Source organism: Cheilinus undulatus, linkage group 1, assembly GCF_018320785.1.
Source record: "Cheilinus undulatus linkage group 1, ASM1832078v1, whole genome shotgun sequence".
NCBI classification, from domain to species: domain Eukaryota; kingdom Metazoa; phylum Chordata; class Actinopteri; order Labriformes; family Labridae; genus Cheilinus; species Cheilinus undulatus.
This window is the reverse complement of record NC_054865.1, coordinates 35,771,067-35,796,871: the sequence shown is the minus strand read 5'-3', so window position 1 is coordinate 35,796,871 and position 25,805 is coordinate 35,771,067. Positions and strand designations below refer to the sequence as shown.

The 25,805-nt window shown below is 39.1% G+C and overlaps 1 protein-coding gene across 1 annotated transcript in view; it reads right to left on the bottom strand.

The window, feature by feature from the left end:
• Nucleotides 1–24,104, bottom strand: part of galnt18b (UDP-N-acetyl-alpha-D-galactosamine:polypeptide N-acetylgalactosaminyltransferase 18b) — a 153,355-nt gene extending 129,251 nt beyond the window's left edge. Inside the window, exon 1 of the mRNA XM_041788138.1 lies at nt 23,564–24,104. Coding sequence (XP_041644072.1) covers nt 23,564–23,801 — 238 coding nt within the window. The 5' untranslated portion in view covers nt 23,802–24,104. The remainder of the gene's footprint in view (nt 1–23,563) is intronic.
• Between the last annotated feature and the right edge of the window lie 1,701 nt (nt 24,105–25,805).

Genomic DNA, 25,805 nt, shown 5'->3' with positions numbered 1-25,805 from the left:
GTGGATTAAAAACATGTTTGTGACTTTAGAAACACTTAACCTTTATCATACATATTTTAAATGTATTTGTGTGTGTGTGTTTATGTTAGGCATGGCTCATAGACATTTAAGCACTGAAGAAGACTCAGAAGGGAAACATAAAATGTTTACCAGTGTTAGTTTCAGCTATAGCTCTATCAAAATAAAAGCTGTCAAACATCTCCTCATGGATAAAAATTAATCATGTATATTTCTTAGAAGACAAGTGTTGAATTTTCTAAGGATTACCTCAAATATTCTTTTCTTGAAATAAAGAACTTGGAAAGGCTGTTGCCTAGAGGTGTCTAAAAGATGTCTCCTGCTTTAAATTCAAGGCTGCAAAGCTGCAATTTTAACTAAATCAAATCAGCAGAGTTGAAATCAATGCGTTTCTGTATATTTACAGATAAATAAATTGTTGTCATGTGAAGCTTTGATTTCATTCATAATCCAGAATTCTGGGTGACACTAGAGAATTCGTTTCCATATTTTTAAGGCTGCAGAAAATCAGGAGGGGAAAAATACACAGCGAATGTTTTCAAAAGTGAACTGATCTATTTAGTAAGACGCGTCAGGGGACAACCTTTGAATCGACACTCTTGTAAGAAGCTTTTACACGCCTAATTTATTCTCTTCATGAGGATTTTGCCCTCTGGAGTCAGAATAATTAATTGTTTTCATTACCAAACATTCTCCAGTGCAGTCACATCCCTGTATTTCAATAACTGCTTCATTTATTGGAATTACCACCCAGAATATCCTCATGTTTTATATCTCTGCCCCCAACACCAGACTTTCTCTCTCTTACACGCCATCTGCATCCCAGCCCACAGGCTGCAGCCTGCAAGCGCTGACAGATGAATCAGACTTTTATAAATCTACAACAGAGTGTTTAGAGATGCTGTGGTTACAGTGAATTTGTGTTTATCCATTATAAAGAACAGTTAAGCCTTTTTTATTTACTCTTTTCAACAGATGCCAGGATCTGAGAAGAATTCACAGTTACAAATAAAAATATTCTGGCCCACACAAAAATACTTTTTTATTTTCACAGATGTTGTGAGACCTCACACATGACAACAAATCATAAACTGAATTGTTTTGTCCTATTCATGTGTGGAGGGCAACCATGTGAAAAAACAGCACACAACACACAAAAGTTTAACAAATATGTGCTAATGAAAATTTATAGAAAACTTTCAGGAGAACGGCCCCTGAAGTCTTCTGTCAGTTGTTAACACATGCATGTGCAGTGGGAGACTATCCCTGTCAGACAGGAAGTAAGACAAGCCGCTGAGGAGCTAACACATGACCAAAAAAGAGTGATGCAGATGTGGTGGACATAAATTTAGTAACAGAATCCACTGTGCAACACTTTGATGAGATTTTTATGTCTCCATTCCAGCCATAGATGGGGCTGTAGCCATTCTGTTTTCAGGTTATCCGTAGGTACAGATGTCAAGCCATTCTTGTGAATGTTAAAGCTCAATAATGCTTTGAGGAATTTTCTTCAAATTTTGCCCAAATTTCCATTAGGACTTGAAGACAAATAGTTTAAATTTTGAAGGTCAAAGGTCAAGGTCATTGGCCTCCTGTCAGCCCTGGCGAAATCACATGAACCACAGACAAAAACCCCAGCCCTTCTTTGTGACTCAACACTATTCTTTCACAGTCCAGTACTGGAAACTTTGCAGAGGCATAAAATCACCAGGTAGTTCTAGTTTGGCCTCAGTGTCATTGTTTGACACCTTCAGAGTATCAAAAAACAAAACAAAACAAAAAAAAAACAGAAAACACAATGAAGCCTTTTTTAAGACGTGCTCAGAGATTGTTCTCCTCCATTACTGTACAGTCCACGGCTTTGTGCTGGATGCATGAAACAAATGCCAGCAAATCCACCTGCTCACTCACAGCCTGAGTCAAAGATTCAGATGCTTTCATTGACACATGAATCTCACCTGAAAAATTGGTAAATTATTACAGTTTTTAGACATATGGGGTTTTAACAGATTCCACTGACTATCAAGTCTCTAATGGTCAAACATGACTTTACAGTCAACAGACATGGCAGAGGACAACAGGTTATATTATAAAATCAAACATACTTAATAATTGCAATACAGAACAGATGCTGCTGAGGTTTCTTTCAAGCTAATTAGGTAACTCTTAACAGAGCTCTCACCACAGGTAGATAATGTTTAGAGAAAATAAAAAAATTCTGCAATGCATTTGTTAAAACCTAGCCCAGCTAAACATAAGTTCTAATTTATGAGTTTATGCTCTACCTACATCTAAGGTGTTAGACCAGCTCAGATAGTTTAACCTAGGCTAACACCTACCTTCTAGGAGGTTGTTATGTGTGGCCCTGTTCTCTTTCCTTGCCTTCCTGAACTCCCTCCATCCACTGGCTGCTGCACACCTGAGTAACATTCATAATCACTGGAGGTTGGGTATAAAGAGGATCAGGTAGAGCATGCACCAGCAGACCCACACACTCTGGACATGGCAGCTTGGTCAGCTTTCAGTTTGCTTTCTATTTTAAGATTCTTGTCTTTGCCTTTTGTACTTTCCAAGCTGCTGCTCTTCTGTCCCCATACATGTCCAGATTGCTGTTGTTTTAGTTTGTTGTTTGCCGGTCCTGTTTTCTGTGTTTCTTTTCACTTGTCATTAGTTAGCTTTTTGACAGGAAGCTTTACCCGAAGGTGGGGTGGTGGGGTGATTTTGTAGTTTCTACACTGCTTCAGGAGTGTAGCTCTGTGTCTCCCCGTATGCGCTCAGTCAGTATCACCTGGTGCACAATAACTTAGTCATGTCATTCTTCCATCCTAGATTATTTGCTAAATACATCTTCCTTTTTCATTCATTGTTCTTTATAACAGTGAAACAAGTCTAGTAAGGGCAGATACAGCTGGTCACACAAATATGCAGTGTGAAAATGGCAGCCATGTTCCTAGTAGTCTAAAAGCTTAATCCTCCTTCAGTACTGTTACTGAAAGAAGAAAATGAAAAATAAAATTCACTCTTCTTATATGGGGTGATTTGTCTTTGTGCATGGCCAAATCTTATCTCTTAAAAGAGTTTGGACATGCATAAAATGAAATAAAAAATAAAGTCAAAAGTCTAACAAGATATGATGGAGAAGTAATAACTGAGGCTGGACTGAAAGGCAAGCTTTCTGTCACTCAATGTCACTGTTGCCCTGGATACAGAAAAGTGACAGCCCTCAGTGTGTCCCAGGACACATTAGCAAGCACAAAGCAGAAACAAAGTGGCCTTTTGCATCCCAGACCAATTCCAAAGTTGTTGTGATTGATCACATCTTAATGCTTTTTGCTCCATTCAAACCTGTGATTAAGGCTAGCCACGAGTGACAGCAGGTGTAAACAGGGCCTTGGTTATTGTGCAGCGCCTGCAGATCAGCAGATAATGTGACACCATTAAAAAGGATGTGTATAAAATCACTTTAATTATTGTGCAGTTAGCTGCTTATGGCCTGGGACATGAAGGGGACTCACTCATTGATATGACACCTGGTAAGGTACAACCAGGTTGACCACCATTTTAAGATGATCAACCTGGCTGACATTTGGCCAACGAAGTTTTGGCTTGTTAACGCTATTATTCTTAATATACTCGCAAATATTTAACTTAATGCACAGTACAGTGGTAAACTGCATCATTAATTGGGAATTTGCCACTGGAATACAAACGGAGACTGTTTCTTCACCAAAGATCAACAGACACCTGCCAGACTGCTGTGGCTATATGTACATAACAGAAAAATAAATTAAGACATTTAGATCAGTCAACAGATGATGGTTCAAAATTCTGAATAAAAAAGCACACCAGATAAGCTCACATTTCGAGCATTTATTTGGAACAGGTGAAGTTTTGAGCCAACAGGCTCTGAAGAAAAGCATGCTGAGTTTCTGTGACATCTTGTGTCCGTGGAATCACCAGTGTGAAGTACTTAGTGCAAATGACTGGTGCTCTCAAGGTCTGGGTGAATTAGAAAGTTAGGACCTTTGGTAGTCAGCTTTGCAATCACTTTAGTTAACCTATTTCTGTTCTGTTCAGCACCACAACCCCAGTCAAGTGCTCTGTCTTAGCACAGACATTAACGCTTATCTGAAAAAGAGGATCAAAGGCTAGAGATGCAAGCACTGCTAATGTTAGCCACAATCTACAAACCAACTTCACATTGTTTAGCCAGTGCCCTGTGATGCTGTCTTATATAAATTGTGATTGATTTTGACTGTTTTCTGGGTGATTTCTTGACTACACTTGCTGACTAAACACAGTGATGAGTACTTATCAAAATATGAAATTATTTGCCTTTGATCATAAAATGCTTTTTTTTTTGCTTAACATGGGATTGAAATTTCAAAAAGCATGGAATTAATTTCAAAGGAAAGATTCTTCAGCCATCACTCAAAGAATGCTGATTTTCTCAAAAAATGAATTATATAAACATGTTGACAAGTACACCTTATAACATATTTTTGACTCTTGTAGGAAGGCTTGTATATTTGCCTTAAAATGTAGGGCCCTATGAAATCCATTTTATTACCTGCGCCAAGGAGGTTATGGGATCAGCAGGGTTTGTTAGTTTGTTAGCAACATAACTCAAAAAGTTATGGGCGGATTTTGATGAAATTTTCAGGAAATGTCAGAAATGGCATAAGGAAGAATTGATTAGATTTTGGTAGTGATGTGGATCACCATCTGGATCCAGGAATTTTTTAAAGGATTCTGTACTATTGGGAGATAGGGCTAATGGCGGAGGTCTGTGCTCTCCGAGTGCTTTTCTAGTTTTTTTCTGAATTCTGTTTACATTTCTTGGAATTATGTTTCTTAACCTTTCCACTAATTTTACCATAAAAAGAGTGTCCTGTTTATGTAAATGAATCAAATGTTCACTAATTAAATAGAAACAACCTTAAATTAATTGAAAAAGAGCCAAAGTTGGCCTAGGAGCCATTGTTTGGATAACCCTGATATAAAATAATTATAACCAGTGTAACAGTCAGATATTTCCATCATTTTATGACGTATCCACGTGTATAATCACATCCTGACTGATGTTCATAATGTAAATAAAGAAATCCTTCTGTTCTCTCAGAGAGTGATAGTAATTTGATAAGAAAGTAACATTAAAGTTAAATGGTTAAAAGTAAACCTATTACCAAAACTTTTCTTAACTCTCACAGTCTGTAACAGTCTGCAGTGTGATGCTTCATGTGTTCTATCCTGACTGTAACGGTTCTCTCCTCATCTCCCTCCATACATCGCTGTCTGTCTGTCCATCTGACTCAAATCAGACCGCTATGTTAACACAGACACATATCGGCTCGTTAAGCAACCAAAGGGAGCTACAGTATCTACAGGAGGAATTATTAAGCTAATTGATACTCGAATGTAGCATTATTTAGACTGCGGGACTTCATAAAATCTCGAGTTTGTCCAACTTCACCTCTCTCTCTGTAACTCTCTGGTGTGGTGAGGTCACTGCAACAAACCGTAACAGACCCAAGACTCTTTTCAATACTATCAACTCTGTGATTTATCCATCTGACAATTCTATCCAAGTCTCTTCCACCCTAACTTGTGAGAATTTCAGAGAATTCTTTGTAGACAAAATCACCGACATAAAAAACAAATCAAACCTTCACTCAAAATTCCACCAGACCTGCCACGAGTGATGCCTGTTTTTAATCCAGCATTACAAGAAATAGTTTGTCATCTTAAGCCCTCATCCTGCCTTTCTGATTGTATTCCTCCTCGTCTTTTAAAAGAATCTTTTCATACTGTTGGCCCCAGCATCCTTTCCATCATCAACAGTTTCCTCTCCTCAGGATGTTTTCCCTCTGATTTCAAACATGCAGTAGTCCGGCCTCTTTTAAAAAAACACCTACTTTAGACACAAATCTTTTATCAAGTTTTAGACCCATTTCAAAACTCCCGTTCTTATCTAAAATCCTTGAAAAAATACGTCATAAGCAATTGACTCACTTTTTCACTGAAAATGGACTACTTGAGAAGTTCCAATCTGGTTTTAGAGAGAACCACAGCACAGGAACTGCTCTTTTCAAAGTTCTTAATCACTTGTTTTTAGCAGCAGATGATGGCAACTGTTCAATTTTACTTCTTTTAGATTTGAGTGCAGCATTCAACACAGTCGACCACTGCTGATCGCCAGGCTCAAAGATTGGGTTGGGATCCAGGGACAAGCTCTAAATCGTCTTAAGTCATATCTGGAAAACAGAAGTTTTAAAGTATGTTTTAATGATTTATCCTCCTCTTCGGCCCCCCTTGTCTGTGGGGTTCCTCAGGGGTCTGTTTTACCTCCCTTCCTGTTTTCAGTGTATATGCTGCCACTTGGTGCTCTCATAAAAAAACATGGCTTAAACTTTCATTGTTATGCAGATGACTTACAGCTGTACCTCCAACTAAAAAGCCATAGCCCACAGTCACTACAATTACTTTCCAACTGCCCCCAAGAAATAAAAGACTGGCTGGCTCAAAACTTTCTACTACTAAATGAACAAAAAAATGAAATAGTCCTATTTGGCCCACCAGACTCCACCAGCACCCAACAGAAAGACCTTGGCCCACTATCATCCCAGCTTCAACATTCTGCAAAAAAATCTTGGTGTGATTTTTGACTCTGCTTTTAAGTTTGACAAACAAATAAATTCTGTATTGAAAGGCTGCTTTTATCAACAACGTACCTTAGCAAAAGTTAAACCGTTTTTATCTTTTACAGACACTGAAAAAATTATCCACACTTTTATAAAATCACAGCTTGACTACTGTAACTCCCTCTATCTGGGGATCAGTCAGTCCGCTTTGTCCTGCCTGCAATACGTATAAAACACTGCAGCCAGATTTTTAACAGGTACACTCAAACGGGACCTGTACTCGCCTCCCTTCATTGGCTCCCAGTTGATTTTAGAATACATTTTAAAATTTTATTGCTGGTATTTAAATCTCTCTATGGTTTAACCCCCTCCAATTTATCAGACCTTTTAACCCCATATACCCCACCTCGGTAGCTCAGATCCTCTGAGCAGTCCTTCCTGGTTATCCCTAGAGTTAAATGTCAACTCAGGGGTGACTGTGCTTTTTCAGTGGCAGGTCCACGTCTGTGGAACAATCTGCCTCCTCAAATTAGAGGTGCTAACCTCATACATTCATTGAAGACCCAGCTCAAAACCCACCTGTTTTCCATGGCCTGCAATCCCACTTAGAGACTTCTCCAATCAAAGAAACATTCAATTGAATGTGTAATCTCTGCCATGTTATTGTGTCTTGTCTTGTCTATGATCTCCTGTAATGTTTGGTTGTTTCTTATTATGCTTTAAGTGTGAAGCACTTTGGGCAGCTGAAAGCTGTTTTAAACGTGCTATATAAATAAAGTTTACCTACTACTTACTTACTTACTAAAATAACTTGAAACACGGATGACTTTTCTTGTTGGTGCAACATTATGTCACCCTGTAGTGCCCCGTGTTAAGCTACGTGATGTTTGCCGGTGTTTTGTGCAGCTCCTTTTACATGCTTTGTATTGTTTAGGAGGGGCAGGGTGAGTGTTTGTGAAGTGAGGCACAAGTTGTGCCACATTTTAGTGATCCCCCAGAAAATATTCCCCAGATATACAGTGCTTAACAAATTTATTAGACCACCCTAACCCTAAGCAAAGTAAGGTTTATGCCACAGCTGTCCTAAATTAACAGCATTGGTAATTACCCAAATCATTTTTTATGTTTCTGCAATGGTTACTACACCAACATGTAGAAGCTCTTTAACCCAAATGATATTTTTAATGCTAAAATATAATTATTATTGTTATCCATTAATTTTCAAATTTACTGATTTACAAAAAAACTAAAAAAAAAAAGTAAAGCACATTAATATTTCTTGACTAATATGTCAAATTATAGTTATTTACTTGCATTCCTGAACAGAAAAATAGTGGGTGAATGTTATGCTTGATTCATTTCTGACTTCTCAGAGAAGCCCAGTGAGCCAGCTCAAATTTGGGGGAATTCAGTTTGAAATCCCTCATTCCTGTTCAAAATGGTAAAATGTGGAGAGCTCAATGAAAATGAAAGAGTCCACATTAAAGGACTTCATGATGCTGGATGGTCTTTGAGACAAATATGATAGGTGGTCTAATAAATTTGTTAAGCACTTTATGTTCCTCTCTAAAACAAACAAAAAAAAACAGCATTTCAGTCAAATTTCCACGTTAAATAGTAGATTCTGTTTTTATTGACCAATTCCACGATTTCATATGCAATTCTGTTAACGCAGAAATTATAGGGCCCTAAAAATGTTAATACAAGTCTGCCTTGGCTTTACTGTGCACACTGCAGAGTTCCTCAGCTGTTCCCTCCTAACATTATCATCACCTGCCAGCACACCTACCTCTCATTTACATTAATTAGCCACTCAGTTTGTGCCCACTAACACATGTCCTCTGACTCATGGCCACAATAGAAGTTAGACCCAATTAATTAACGAAATGAAGGCATCCCTAATTTCTAGTTCTGTTAAATACTTCCAGTCAACACAACACACCAACAGGCTTAATGATCATCTACTAAATTAGAAAATAATTACCTACCATCAAGAAGCATTACAGAAAAATTAAGAAAAAGTAAATGAGGTGGTCGCAATTTGGCAAATGAATGTACAATGCAGAACAGGATACACAAAAGAATGAAACGGACCAATTAGCACTGCAGGTGAATAATGGAGATATTTTAGCCAATTTATCACGATTATGCCTCAATAACTTTGCATTCAATTCACTTTTAATGCCTTCATGACAACTATTTAGAGATCCTATATTTAGCAACCTTGAGCATCATATTTTCATGGTAACGAAGAAGAAGAGAAAAGTATATTTAGCTCATAAGAAGCCAGACTTCCTTCCTGTAAAACTATTTCAGAGAGTCTTTAAACTGCTCTTCCTCCCAGAGGACCAAACACTTTAGAGGAGCTTGAAGCATGTGAGAGTGTAAGTTGTACTTCCCCGAGCTGCATGCCACAACCTGCAAGTTCAAGCATGCACACAAACACCTGCACACTTCCATGTGTATGCATGCACTGCTGCTCTTTTCACATCTCTCTCCCTCACACATTTATTCCTACTTTGCACGCATTCGGAATAACACGTCTGATAAAAACCCAAATATAACTGTCCTCAGAGCATCAACACAAACGCTGATTTATACTCGGCTTCTCAATTGACTTGACGGCTAAATTTGCTCAGAGCCATCTTGGGAGCTGTCGCTATCATTTGCAGCTAAATCAGTGCTGTGTTAATGAGTAGCTCTCGCAGGCCTCGTGGCCGTTCAGTCAAACTACAAGCCGCTAATACACATCCTCAGAGGTCGGAGTAAGTCATGAATAAACAAGCTGCCTCGTCATGAACAACATCCTGATAAAACCGTCTTTCACACATTTATACAAACATTCCAGACTACATATCTCCAATATTAGTCTGCTATTTCTGGTGATGGAAACACGGCATCAACAAAACCATTATGTCTATCCATTTAGCACATAAAGATGCCATTGTTTTTAGCTTTACTCGCTGTTAAAGGAATCACTGACTTACTCAGTGAGCACTAAGTATTGAAACATCCTATTAGTGGAAGTAGAAGTACACAGATTCTGCACATAAGTAAAACAGACAAAGTATAACTATTACATGAAAAAGTCTAGGGGTACAAACTTTCAGGGTAATCTCTATTTGTAAATGCAAATGCTTTAATTTTTCACCCTGACTTCAGCTGGACTTCTTCCTGTAAGCCCTCCAGTTATATTTTTGTAAGAAGTGTTGGGTGAGCCAATGTGTGGAAGCAGCAGGTAATATTCAGGGAAACTCAGTGAGCAGGCAGGTAAGGGAGATGATTTTTACATCAGTCGACTGTTGCGAAACCAATTTGATCTTTTTGCCTGTAATGAAGCAGTTTCTTACCCTTTTCTTCTAGCGAATACTTTTCTGCTTGGCTAGTGATTTGAAGCATATAAGTGAATTTCTTCATATTTTCGGAGGAAATTACTCATGGTGAGTGCCATATTAAGACTCATGAAAGAAAGCATGATAAATTTATACTTATCTGAAAGAGATGTGCAGGTACAAGTTAGGACGCTTTCACACTAGGGGCCCGGTCCCAGGATCCAAGTGCACTTGAGCCCAAAGTACAGTCTGTTTTGGTCAGTGTGAATGCAGACAAATTGGGCTTGGTGGCAGTGTTAATTTTGACAGCTAATTTAAATTTAGTCTCAGTCTTAGTCTTCAGGTTAAATGCCTTTTAATTTTTATAACATTTTAGTCTTTTCTAACCTTTAAAGTTTTAGTCTAGTTTAAGTCAACGAAACTCCAAACCATTTGAGTCTAGTTTTAGTCCATAAAAATCTTCACATTTTAGTCTTTACTTTTAGTCCTAGCAAATATTCTCTTGCCTAAATCTGATACTGAGTCATGGTAGTGTGTTCTCTGCACCTGCCAAACCTGGGGTCCCTGCTTTCTACAGCTGAGAGGCAAAAGAGATACAGATGCAATGCATTTTGAAAGATTTATCCACAGTGGAGAAATATCATGGATTTTGAATGTCCACCAAAAACTACATTACATTTTATTGTAGTTATAGTCTTCATGACAAAAACTAAACTTACTTTTAGTCAGTTTTAGTCATCAAAGGTTGATTTTAGTCTTAGTCTAGTCTTTGTCATAGAAAAAAGCTGTCGATGAACATTTTTAATCATAGTTTCGGTCAACGAAATGAACACTGCTCGGTGGTGTCGGACCTGATTCAAGTGGACTCTGGCGCATTTCAACTGGATATGGGCAGGGTGTCCACTTAGCTATATGACGTCTTCGTAAAAACTAAACAACTCTCCCCAGCTCAACAGTTTGTTGACATTTTTCCTCAATAAAAGGCGTGAATCATCAGAATGAAAACAACAAACAGCTGAGCAGAGGCTTTTTTTTTTCATCAGTCTATGGGACAGATGGAACAATATCAAAGTAGCTCCTTGAGAGACAGCGGCCTCGAGTGGAGTAATTTTCATCACCACTCCAACATAACAGACGCGTGGTTAGTGTAAATGTACCATGTTTCTATGGAATCATGTGACAGCTAAAATTATGAACCTCTAGGGCCCTACGGATTGGGTGAAAGAGAAAAATATATAAAAGGGGTGGGAGGGAGAATTGTGGAATATAAGAACGAAAGAGGAGGAGATGGTCAGGTCTGAATTACAGAAATGCAGGAAGAGGCATGGTTGAAGCGTGGTCCTGCTCATGTAACTTTGCTACGTAGCATCGTTAAACTGATAAGTGGCATTGATTGTGTGGCTTGTCATTAATTTAGCTGATTTTCAATATTGTACTGTGTCGTTATACTTTATTAAAAATCTGTATTTCCTGCACATTGATGATACTCAAGCTTTCACTCAGGTAGCATTTATTCACAGCTAAGCCGAGAGAGAGAGAGAGAGAGAGAGAGAGAGAGAGGGAGAGAGAGAGAGAGAAATGCACTGAATGATCTGTGATGTCTCATTCTTAAAGTTAAGCTTCTCATGCTGTCACTTTGATCATTCTGATATATTCTACAGCTGTTTGCTGCCACTGCTGTCCTACACTCTTGGTTTAGGATGGTCGTTGTGATACCAGCATCATAATAAATCCTCTACATATTCAGATCAGGTGTGTTAAGAGAATAAAAGACTTCATGATTTATGAGTTGTTTTGGAGGGGTTGGGAATTATTTTTAAGGAAAGTTTATCAGAAACCTTAAGAAAGAGCTTTGTAAAATGATTTCATTCACTAAATAACTGTCTCAGACAAAAATGCAGATGTGTAAAACACAGAATCAGCAGTGTTACTGTACTTTCTATCTTCATTTTTCTTGTCCAGAGAGGATCCTGCATATTGGAAAGAGGACATCACAGTTTGGCTTTCCTACAACATAGTAACACTTTTGGAGATAATTGTCCAGCATGTCCACTAAAGTTTAGTTTTGGACAAAGTTTGCTTTTTTTTTTTTTTTTGTTATTTTCATAAGAGCTTAGGAAATTTGTTCGGACTTTTGAGGAACTTGTTTAGAATTTTTCCAGGCATTTTCATGGGAATTTGGGAAATTTAATCATAATGTTTGGGAATTTGACTTGAATATTTCAGAGAGAATTTGATTAGAATTTTAGGCATTTTCATGGAACTTTGGGTACGTTATTAGTGATTTATAGGTAATTTAATCAGAAATATAAGGGGGGATGTCATTTGCAATTTCCAATAATTTTCAGAATAGTTTCAGGGAATTTGTTTGGAGGAATTTTCCAGTATTTTCATGGAATTTTGGGGAACATATTTGTTAATTTTAGAGTAATCTGCTATACAATTTGGGGTAATTTACTTGAAATTTAAGGTATTTACATGAAATTTGGGGGGACAATTTCTTGGAATCATTGTTATTTTATGGAATTTTTAACCTTGGAAACCTCTTGGAAAGCTCCAATACACAACATTTGTGCCGAAAAATCAGCGTAATTTTAGGAGAACAAGGCAGTAACTATTGGCGGGGTTTATTTTTACTAGTCGATGCCTCCAGTACAGAGACATAATGGTAGTTTGATCAGAAATGGACCACATTTCTGTGCGAAATAAAGAGTAAAACAACACTTAAAGCTTTTCTTGATGGAAAAGATGTTTTCGTTCTTCTGCCAACCTGCTTCAGCATGAGTTTGGGATTGTTACGGGGTTGGTGGTTAGTTGTACTGTGAGTGGTTATATACAATAGCTAGTGGTGTGGCTCGGATTTAGCCACAGCAGCGGTTTTGTCAGAACTGGACAACATTTCTTTATTTAAACAAGAGAAGAACCACACTGAAAGTTTTTCATGACAGAAAAGATGTTTTCGCACTTCTACCAGTCTGCTTTGTCATGGGTTTTTGATTGTTATGGGCAGGGCCTGCCAGTGTATCCTATGGCTGCTGTTGCAGTGGCTGTTAGCTCAGATCTAGCTGTAGGAGAGTGGCAGTTTAATCAGACCTGGACCACATTTTCCTTCGAAACAAGAGCTAAGAGTCACACCACAAGCTTGTGACAGAGAAGATGTTGTTGCACATCTTTCAACCAGCCTTGGCATCAATTAATTCACCCATGAGCTCCACCATTCACAACTACGGCAGTAGCAGCTGCTGATGGACAGAACATTCCTCCAGTCACCTTCTAAGAACTTTTTGAAAAGCCCTGCCCTTCCCAAACCCTTTCTATGGGGGCTTTCCCAGGTGAATGTGAAATATATCCATGGAGTAGATATATGAAACAGTCTATCTGGCCTGTCAGGTTGGGGAATTTTTGTGGTTTTTGGAAAGTAACATTTCCAAGAGATTCAGAAATTCACTTTCAGTGGAAGCTTTGTTCAAGTTTGGCTTTAACATGTCCTTGTGGTCCATCATCAAAATAATTAAAAAAATGACACCACCATACCTCTCTAGATGACTGACACCATTCCAAACTTCCAAAATATTAAAGCATATCAAAGTCAGTTCAATAAACCATTTAATGTGATTGCCATTTCAGAAACTTGGCTTGACCCAGATAAAGGGATGGATTTTGAAATGAACGGGTATGAAATGAACCAAAACAACAGGAAGAACAAAAAAAAATTGGGAGTATTGCTTTATATGTAGATAAGAACATTAAATATAAGGTAGTTAAAAGTATGAAAAAGACAGTCGATGATGTAATGGAGTGTATTACGATATAAATCAACATGGAAAGCAAAAACATATTTTGGTTAGCTGTGTATATAGAGCATCTAGCTCTGATGTTGACACTTTTAAGAGTATCAGGATATGGAGGATATGTTTGCAAAGTCTTGTCAGAAGGTTATCTTCATCTGCGGGGATTTCAACAAAGACTTGCTTGATCTGAAAAAACATGATGACGGATGAGTTTGTTGCATCCATGTTCAGTGTGAGACTGTATCCACTGATTACAAAGCCAAGTAGAATAACACCTCACAGTGCGACATTAATAGATAACATTTTTACAAACAATATGGAAAACAATTCAGCGAGTGGTCTGCTTCTGAATGACATCAGTGACCATCTACCGGTGTTCACAGTGTATGACCGTGACTGTACAAAGAAAAATGATGAAGGGTAACTAGATTCAGGAGAGTAAGAACTGAAAAACTTTAAATGCATTTAGAAGTGAACTTTTATCATAGGATTGGAAAGAAGTTTATAAATCTAATAATGTTGATCAAGCTTATGAGACCTTTTCAAACTTATTTACAGCACTAGACAATAAACACTGTCCCTTGCAACAATACAAAACTAAATCAATCTATAAGGAGAGGCCTTGGTTCACTGAGGGATTATCAAATGCCTGCAGGAAGAAAAACAACGTATAAAAATTTTATAAAACTGAGATCAATTGAATCAGAGAATATATATAAAATCATACAGGAACAAATTAACTAATATTATGATAACATGCAAAAAGCATTATTATGACAAAATACTAGGAAACAATAAAAATAATATCAAGGAAACATGGAAAATATTAACAAGTATCACTAAAAATAGATCAACTAATAGAACTTATCCGGATTTTTTTTATTGATAAAGATACAAAAATTGAGGATATGCATAAGGTGGTGGATGGGTTCAGTGAGTTTTTTGTAAATATTGGAACCAAACTAGCAGGACAAATAGCGACTCCACAAACGGGAGATGGAGGTTGGATGTGGGTTCAGGAAGAAAAAAATGGGAGCTCAATGTTTTTAAGAGCTGTAGAAAGAGAGGAAATAATAGAAATGATTACAAAATGTCAGAATAAAACATCTAAAGATTGGAATGATATTGATACAACCCTGTGAAAATCCTTTTGGATGGCATCATTGATCCACTAATGTATCTTTTTAATTTGTCTTTCAATACTGGTACATTTCCAAGTAAAATGAAGGTTGCCAAAGTTATCCCCTTGTACGAGGCAGGAGACAAGCACCAGTTTACCAATTAAAGGTGCGTGTCTTTACTTTCCCAATTTTCCAAAATTCTAGAGAAGCTCTTCGTTGCAAGGCTGGACAGTTTTATCCAAAAACACAATTTGCTTATGGACAGTCAATATGGTTTTAGGACAGAAAGATCAACAGCACTAGCATTAATGGACTTAACAGAAGAGATCAGACCAGACTGCAGCTTACAGACTGGGATGACTTATATCCCAGATATTATGGTAATTCTTTGGTAATGTATTTAAGTAGCAGAATATCTCCTTGTGAAAAATGATTTATGACAAATATAGAGAAGAATGTTGCAGTTTCTTTAAGGATTTTTTTTTTTTTTTGCTGAATTTTTGCGCCCTTTTGCCCTGTTCATGTCAAAGGAGCAAGGTTCTTCTTCTTTTTTTTTTTTTTTAAGATTTATTTTTGGGCATTTTTGTGCCTTTATTAGATAGAGGAGGACAGTGGATAGAGTCGGAAACAGGGCCAAGAGTGGGGGAGAGACATGCGGTAAAGGGCCTCAGGCTGGATTCGAACCCGGGCCGCCCGCGTACATGGGGAGTGCCTTTAACCACTAGGCCACCTGCTCCCCAGGAGCAAGGTTTTTCTGACAAAAACATCTCACACCACTCACAGACATACTTCTCCTATACCCACTGTATCATGAGGCATTTAGAAGCGCAGCCTGACTGAGTCTTCTGCAGTGTCTGAGGTCTAATAACATACAGCTGCTAGATTTTTCCCTCATTTTTGTCTTCCACACAGCAAACAGCCCTCACAGTGGGCATGTGTGAACCTGCTCAGTACGACTTGCCAATAAATTCTCCTCCTCCTGACTGTACTTAATAGAGGAAAGAGTTGCTGCTGCCTGCTGCTCTGTCCTGGTAACAGTCCACTTAGCTTCATCACATAGTAAGAGGAGTGGAATAATACTTGTCTCATCCATGAGTGGGAAGCTGACACCAGAGACGCCTCTTTTGACCGTCCTCAGTGAGTCAGCTAAAGTAGATTTTTCATTTTGCATGCAGTAATGCTCTCTGGTGTGGGAGCACTGCTGGTCTCACAGTGCACTAAAACTAAGTGCAAGTGGATCTGTGTTAATAGCAATCCTTCTAGATGTGCAAATCACGGTGCTGAATTTAAATATGCAAGAGTTAGAATGTACAACTCTTGCACTTGACTCATGATATATGAAGAAAATGTATTTTTAGAGATGTCAAAAGTGCACTAATGACTCTCTGAATGCGCCCGGAGCTTGCTGAGTGTTGACGCCGCCGGCCACTTACAGGCTCAGATTATGGCTCTATATTTGCAGCGGATGCATTCACAGCAATTATCAGGGAAGGGCAGACAATATGGCTTGTACTTAAAGTGGCAGGTCATTTTGGAGGAGCAGCTTTTTTTATAGTTGCAAATGTGCGCTGATACAGAGTGACACCAACAGTCGCCTCCAGCATTAGACCTATCAGGTTCTGCACGGTGCCGTCAAACTCTAAAAAATGACAGGCACTGAGACTCAGTTTTGGTATGACTGTTACATCTGTCTTCATGTCGCTGCACTTTGTGGCAGGAGCCTGGAATCAGGATCACCAGTGAAATGAGGACAAATACCCAGAGCAGATGATAATGATAGTGATGGCTGACTGTGCATGAGAAAATAAGTGACAAAACTGTGAAAAAGAAGGAGTTTTTGATAATTACCAGATGGCTGTCCTAGTTTTAAAAGTGGCATAAAAAACACAGTAAGCCACACTTTTTAGATAACATTTTTGGAAACATGCCAATTATCTGTCGGCGAGAGTTAAGCCTGGCACACATGAACAGTTTTTTTAAATAAGACATTGGAAAAAGGAAACATGAACACACATAATTATTGGGGTATTTTGCAGATATCCAATATGCCAATATCTCCAAACTCATTTTACTCTATAGTGCCATTGATACTGTTATATATACACATTTTAGTTCAGACCACAAAGTCTCTCCTTCACTACAATTTAACTATCAGTCTCAATGTGAATGTTTGTTTTTAGAACAGACATAAAACAAGACAGATTATATTTGATTTTACTTTAAATGACAGCTTTAATCTTTTCACATAAAGACATTCAGTAACAAAATAGATTATTTGTATTAAATGTATATTTTATATAATCAAGCTTCGTGTGCTTTAAGTGAGCCAAAACAGCACTGCTAACTGACACTGACCTCTGCAGAGTGCTGTATAGGTACGGTAGTGGTGCACTTAAGTGTTTTAAGGAGCCATCAAACTTTTAAATTAAAAAGAATTCCTCTGACTAAAGAACAGGTTTGCAGGGTAGGTTTCAGAGAAAGCGCTTGTTTTCAAATTAAAAAAAAAACTCAAGCTCAATGTAGAAAAAAATGTTGCTCAGACCTTAAAAAAAGAAAAATTAATAAACCTACCTTAGCGTATTTATATATTCTGCCAGTTTGTTTGGCCATTATACTGGCTGTATAACCTGACACACCAGATAGACTGTTTCATATATCCATTGCATAGGAAGTATTTTACAATCATCTGGGAAACCTCACATACAAAGTGTTAGCGAAGGGAGGGACATCTCCGAAATTCTTGGAAGGTGAATGGATAAATGTTCTGCCAGTCACATTCATTACGGGCCTGTCAGAGGAACAAGGCAGGCATATGCAGCTCCAGTAACCTGAGCTCAACAGACAAGCGCTGCTGTAGTTTATAACGGCACAGCTGGTCGATGGATTTCAGTGTGGCTCTTGATCTTGTTTTAATAAAGAAATGTGGTCCAGGTCTAATAATGTGCTACTATACTATTGCTACATCTGAGCTAATTGCGGCAGTCATTGTAGATACAAGCTTACAGTTCAACTAGACCCCGCCCAGAACTATCGCAAAATCATACTGAAACAGGTTGGGACAAGACGGAAAACATCTTTTCCATCACAAAAATCATTCAGTTCTTTTTTTTTTAATGAAAAAATATGGTAAACAATTATAGTTCTGATAAAATTGCTGCTATACTATAGCTACAGTTGAAACCAGAAGTTTACATACACCAAATAAAAATGCACATAAACTTTTTTTTCTCACCGTCTAACATTAAATCAGATTAAACTTTTCCTGTTTTTGGTCATTTAGGATTACCAAAATTATTTCTATTTGCTAAATGCCAGAATTATGAGAAAAGGATTTTTTTAGACAATTTTTATTACTTTCTTCAAAGTCAGAAGTTTACATACACTAAGATTACTAGGCCTTTAAACAATTGGGAAAGCCCAGATGATGATGTCATGTCTTTGGAAGCCTCTGATAGGTTTATTGACAACATTTGAGTTAATTAGAGGCACACCTGTGGATGTATTTTAAGGCACACCGGAAACACACTGCTTCTTTGTGTAACATCATGGGAAAATCAAAAGAAATCAGCCAAGATATCAGGAAGGGAATTGTGGACTTGCACAAGTCTGGTTCATCCTTGGGTGAAATTTCCAGATGCCTGAAGGTGCCACGTTCATCTGTTCAAACAATTATACGCAAGTATAAACACCATGGGAATGTCCAGCTGTCATACCGCTCAAGAAGGAGACGGGTTCTGTGTCCCAGAGATGAACGTGCTTTGGTCCGAAAAGTGCATCTCAACCCAAGAATAAAAGCAAAAGACCTTGTGAAGATGCTGGCTGAAGCTGGTAAGAGTGTGTCATTATCAACAGTCAAACGAGTCCTGGACCGACATGGGCTGAAAGGCCACCCTCCCAGGAAGAAGCCATTACTCCAAAAGAAACATAAAAAAAGCCAGATTACAGTTTGCAAATGCACACAGGGACAAAGACCTTAATTTTTGGAGACATGTTCTGTGGTCTGACGAAACTAAAATTGAACTTTTTGGCCATAATGACCATCGTTACATTTGGAGAAAAAAGGGGGAAGCTTGCAAGCCTGAGAACACCATCCCAACTGTGAAACATGGGGGTGGCAGCATCATGTTGTGGGGGTGTTTTGCTGCAGGAGGGACTGGTGCACTTCACAAAATAGATGGCATCATGAGGAAAGAATATTATGTGGAAATACTGAAGCAACATCTCAAGACATCAGCCAGGAAGTTAAAACTTGGGCGCAAATGGGTTTTCCAAATGGACAATGACCCTATGCATACTGCCAAACTGGTTACAAAGTGGCTTGAGGATAACAAAGTCAATGTTTTGGAGTGGCCATCACAAAGCCCTGATCTCAATCCCATTGAAAATTTATGGGCAGAGCTGAAAAGGCATGTGCGAGCAAGGCGGCCTACAAACTTGGCTCATTTACACAAGTTCTACCAGGAGGAATGGGCCAAAATTCCTGTAAACTATTGTGAGAAGCTTGTGGAAGCATATCCAAAACGTTTGACCCAAGTCATACAGTTTAAAGGCAATGCTACCAAATACTAATGAATTGTATGTAAACTTCTGACTCTCAAGAAAATAATAAAAAATTGTCTAAAAAATGATCTCTCTCATTATTCTGGCATTTAGCAAATAGAAATAATTTTGGTAATCCTAAATGACCAAAAACAGGAAAAGTTTAATCTGATTTAATGTTAGACGGTGAGAAAAAAAAGTTTATGTGCATTTTTATTTGGTGTATGTAAACTTCTGCTTTCAACTGTACATCTGAGCTAAACGTAACACAGATGGTGGCAATGGCTTCCAGTACAACTCACCCTGCCTGTATCTACTGCTTCATTCTCCTCAAATGACACTGATTAGTCATGTCCATTCTCAGACCTGGCACAGTCATTTCAGATTAGAGCTTAACAAGATAGATCTGCCTGATGACAGACTGATAGTGGCAGACATGTTCATATCTGCCAGTACTGATAATCTGAAGTTTGTAGATATTATCTGCCGACAGCAATAATATGCTGATAATATGCATCTAGGGAGGCACAATATTATTGACATGTTATCAGCATGGGCAGATGTTAGTTTAAAAAGTGAGTTATCATATGAGGTCAGGTCAAATTCCAGTTCTGCGCTTTATCACACTACACCCTGTCAACTTTGGTCCTGTACAGTTTTGGCCTCCTGATGGGCACCCTGCTGGATCAGGCCCGGGATGGCCCGCCCATATCAGGCAGCTGACCCTTCCCATCCCTGCCCTCCCGAGGACGTCAGCGTTAGACACATGGTCTTGTCAATGACACCCAAAAAGAGAAGTAACCCGAAGAGAAGATGTCACAAAGGAGTCCAGCCAGTGCCTCTCAACATCCAGGCCTTACAGGAGTATAGTAGGACCAGAAGGACCAAGGACTGAAAGAGTCTGCCTTTCATCTGCCTGGAGTGCCACACTGTCTAGCTCCAAGTCTGTAGTTCATCTCAGCCTCACAGTCAGCGGGTCAATGGATTACACTGCAAGGATCATGGCATCATCAGCAAAGTCCAGACCAGTGATCTGGACATCCCCAAATGACACCCCAGTTAGCTGCCCCAGTTACCTGCATGATTATCCGTTCCATACAGGTACTGAAGAGTGTAGGGGCTAAGATGCACCCCTGCCTTGCCCAAGAATTAACCGGTAAGAAGTCAGAGGCAAAGCTATCACACTTGACAGCACTCTCTGTACCAGATTATAAGACAGACATCAGCTGGATGAGCAAACGTGGTATCCCACGTTGCTCCAGATTCCTCCAGAGGGCATCTCAACGCACTGAGTTGAACGCCTTCAGGAAGTCAATTATCAGTATTGGCAGACATGAACATTTCTGCCAGTATTTACAATCCATACTATGGCTGGAGAAATCTGCCAATATCAGCTAAAAAGAACAAATGAGTTGGTGGAGTTTTAGGCTGGACCAGCACACCTACGTCACCTGAAGTCTTTTTCTTTATTCACCATCATTCCTTACATTTTAAAGTGTGTCTTCAGGACTATAATATGGTGAGGTGATCATCCTCAAACTTTAAATTGTGTGTTTTGAGGACTGAAGTTTTAGGTCTGAACTACATGAAAAAATCTTTATCCATATTTGTATGGGCTATAATTAATTTGTGGGCATATCGGATGTCAGCATAAATCTAATATCATTCATGAGAGCAAAAAATTCACAAACTGGTGTCAGACACTCGAAACCTAAAATTTGCAAAATCTCCTGCAGGTAGATGTGACTTAATAGTAAACAAACATGGCATATAATAGACAAGTAGAAGTGGCAATAGTTTTTGGGCAACTTTTAACAGAAAATATAGTAAGAATAGATTAAAATGAACTATAGAAACCATGAAGACTGTTTGAATATGGGATGTACATGTTACGGTACAGGTGGAGTAAACATGCTTCCTTATCCAGTCAGCTCGTTTCACAATTAGCTATCCATTTGTTAACTAGATAATCTTTCAAGCATGTGCTTGGTTGTTCTCAGTTTTTTGCTTGATCACAGCTTGATACCTGATCTGAAAATGTCAAACATACTGTATTTATAAGTTTAGATTAGTGTAGCCCCAGCATTAATTCAAGAAGAGGAGGTCATTCTAAGCACACTTCACACCACAGGAAAATCTGGAAAGATAATCTTAAGAACCATAACGAAATCAGGATTTAGTTTACTTTACTAAGAAGGGGGAATTGGGTTTGTACCATGCTGTAGATGGTTAAGTTGACCCCACTCTTTCACCAGCAGCAGGTTGGCTCAACTGACCAAAAAGACTGTAAAAACAGGGAAAGGTGTCGGCCTGGATCTGATGAATGAAAAAAATCTAGCACCTCTAACGCTCACTAATTAACCAGTTACATCTTGTTTGTTTAATTTGTACAAAAACATAGTGTGAAAAGAAGAAGAAGTGGTTTTACGGGGTTATGTATGGAACTTTTTCTTGCCCTCAGATGAAACGTGTTAATTAGTGAGATTTTAAGGGGCTGCAGGCTGTTTTTTCACTTGTAACAAAACTAGGCTATCTTTGATTGTTTTAAGACTTTTCTATTAAAACATCACCTTAATGAGTACAATTAAGAGCTGGTTGAGTCTTTTTTTCATTTTCTGCTTGTTTGCCTTGAAATTATCACACTTATCAGGATGCAGAATGTGCAGCATGTATGCCAGATGATAGATCATTTTTTAACTTTCTTAAAATAAAGAGCACATTAAATCACTGATTGCTAAGACAACAGACAAAACAAAGTGCCCTTTATAGAGTAACAAGTGTTTATGCGAAGCTTTTACATCATGAGCCTTGCTTTTCTTTGGCTTTGGAAATTCACTGTGGAGGTGTTCCCTGTCATAATGATTTGTTCTCCTGCTTAACTTGACCATGAATGATCTTTTTTCTGTTACAGCTACAGAAATAGTTGAAACATGACTTTGGGGGGAAAGTCACCAGGGGCACCTGAACAAAGCTCCGCCCCGCAGACGCCTACGGGTGCCAAGCTGAAAGTGAGACCTGCCTCCAGGAGGAATGTTTACCCAAGCTTAGCACAGAGCCTTTATTGCTCACAGCAGCATGAGTTGATTTCTGTCTGCATTTCACTTCTTCTGCTCCAGCTCTGTGCCATTTCATATCGGGGCCTGCCCAAAACGAGACCCCCCCCCCCTCCTCCTCTGATGACAAGAATAGCTCCTTTAAAGACACAGAGTGAGAGAGTGCAGGGAAATCAACCGTGTGTGATCAAGTGTAAAGTAACTGTACGCTGGGAGAAGAGGGAAGGCTTAGAGGAATTTGAGAAAAGGGATTCCAGGCATTCCTAGGAACTACTCAGAGTTAAATTATGGAAAAGGAGCAGAGATATAAACTGTTATTTTCAACAGCATTCCCAAACACATGGAGTTAAATAAGAACCTATTTAAGAATGAATGGCCTTGGAGAAAAGGGAATTTTCCCAAGTTAGCTCCAAAAAAGGAGACAGACTCCAGCTGAGTGGAACAATATGTGTCATAGCTGTATTCTGTGTGCTGTTTACTGCCAGGGCTGAGTATTTAAGTGGATTTAGACTCTGAAAAAGGATGCACAATGTTGCATCACTCTACATTTTCAGGTGTTGTGCTATTCAAGGTACAAGGAGCTGCATGTTTTGCACTTCTCCACAGAATGCAAAGCTTTTTTCAACACTAAAATTAACCTTAGAGTAGAAAATAGCATATCCATAATAAAAGAAACACGATTCTTTGACTGGCTGCACTTCTATTTGTAGCCCAGAAAATTTATACCAGACTTTATATAGACATGAATTGCATTTTCCTGAAGAAATAAGTTACCTTCATGTACCTGTCTACCTGGAGCTCCAGTACATGCAGTGCCATTTTTAAATATGTAAGGTAACACTTCACTGATCTTTTTCTCGCTGTCTCTTGTGCTCAATCACACCCTGAAATAACCTGATCTTTAACACACAGTTCCTGCCATATCCATTTTCAAAACCAGACAATGCACACACGCAACAGCACCTTACGCACACTTTGCATTGAAATCAAAGTAGAGCTTGTGCAAACTTTTTTATGGAGCTCAGATGTTAAAGGCATCGGAAAAGGGAGGTCTAGAGGAGGTTTTACCTTGTATGTGCTGGTTGACCACGTTCTCCAGCCGGTCGAGCCTCTCCATGATCCGAAGTGTGTCTCCTCTTTTGTCCCCCTCTAACTTTCTCTCCGGTAAAGGCATGGGGACTTTGATGTAAATGTTGGCGATGTAGTTCGTAACCCATCCGACATAGAGCAGGCACACTATGTTGGTCATGCCGCTAAGGATCACGCATGTGGACACCAAAGTTTTGGTTCTCCTGGTGCAAGCCATGCCGACATCCCTCCATACAGCCTGCAGGATCCCGACTAGCCGGAGCACAGGGCGACAGACGCCCGTAAAGAAAAGGGAAAATTAAGTTATTTCCACCGATTGTACAGCGATGGAGAATCCAAAGCGCGGAGCTTTTAGTCTGGAAAAGTGCCGCGAATTTACGCAGGCTGCTGTCAAAAATCTACAGGTGAAGGCTTCCTCCCTCGCTTCATTGCGAACCACCGTCAGCTCCAGTCGCATGTGAGGATCAAGGAAACAGGCAGCATCCTGCAGCAGCCAATGAGAGGGATGGTGAGGACTGACAGCCGCCCCTGCTGCACGCGCCTCGCTGCGCACTGATTCACTGTGGAAGTGGATCTGGCCGGACTATTTCCAAAGCTCAAAGTGTGATAACCCAATTCTGCCTACAGATATCCACCCCAGTCCACACATCTGATGTGTGATACTCTCCTTCCTGCAGTGAAACTAATCCAGCTGAAGGTCCGAGAGTTGATGCTTATTATCTACCTCGTGCACGAGCAGAGGGACTGAAAGAGTTGCCAGGATGAGACCTTTCCTCATGAACAAGATGAATTGGATTTCTTGGTGCAGTACTGGATGAAGCCACGAGATAGAGACAACGAGACAATAGGTGCGGTGGGGTCATGGACACACATGCAGGGAAGAGGATCCACGCATGCACGTTGTGTAATTAAACCTGTGTGTGCAGGTAGAGATAGCATGGCTAGACTAATGACTGTAAATTTCATCAAAAGGGCAAAGGCATGGGACAAAGTATGATAGACGTAGCCTTAATATGTTTCCATTTTGAGCACCTTTGCATTGCTAATTTCCCTGTAGAGGTTCTTTTTGTGCCATAAAGTGATTATTGGATTCTCAATTTGGAGGTGAAAGGCCCATTAGCATGCAGCACAGGAGGAGGAAATAGACTCATTATATGGTGCAGCATAAATGGAGCAAGGCTTAACATGTATCTGTTTTTAAGGAAGTTTTGGTCCATTTCCACTGCCTGATTCTCATATCTGTGAAGAGCCAGTCGATTCTGTGTGTCACAGCTGTTTCTTCTTTTTGTTCCATGCATGGCCACCCTGGTTCCTTCAAATCTTCCACCTACTCTCATCACATCATGCTGCTTGTTTAAAACTATCCAGCTTTTGTGCTTAACAAAGATGATCCCTCAGATGAGCATGGAAAAGACAGAATCATGCTGAGTCTTTTACAGTGTTTTGACAAAGAATCTTGATTGTGTTTTGACAGTGTTTTTCACAATCATCCTCATACATGATTATTCACTAATGACAGACTTTGTCATTCAATCCGTCTGACTCAGCTACAACACAGCAGGCTGCCAGAGTATAACTTTTATTCTCTATGATGACAGAAAATGATCACACCAATAAAAGAGGACTTGTTTTTAAACAGCTTTATTGTCATGCTTCATGTCCTACATTTTCACAAGATTAAAATTGATTTTGAGTTATGATGAGAAACGACACATTTATTTGTGGTAATGCCAATAACCACTGCCTTAGTGTAAAATAAAAAGAGCTTGCTCTTGGTTGCTATAGCCGACTAATCAAAACCAGAAAGCTGCTACTGTTTTAAAGATAAAACAGTCAAAATGTGCATCTGTCGCCTTGTCAAAAAGGCATGCTTTGCATCAAAAGTGTCAACAGTCTTTCAAAGAGCATCAACCCGATTTAGTCTGTCCTCTATAATCCAGATTTAATGACAGCCTACGTCATCGAAATGCCTGCTCAGCAGCAGCCATTTATGGCAGTCCGATGATCAATGCAGGAGAATGTGGCCCATTCATCTCCTCTAACAGACCTGCCAGAGTGCAAAAGTTTGCTGTATGTGAAGGCTTTTCTATTATCCAGCTGCGAAGAAATGTTATTTTGCTCTTTTTGCTCATTTGATCTCATCTTAACACACAAGACTCTACTGAAAGTCGATAAAAGTGTTTCACCATCCAATTTCAACTCAAAGTACAACTCTGCACAT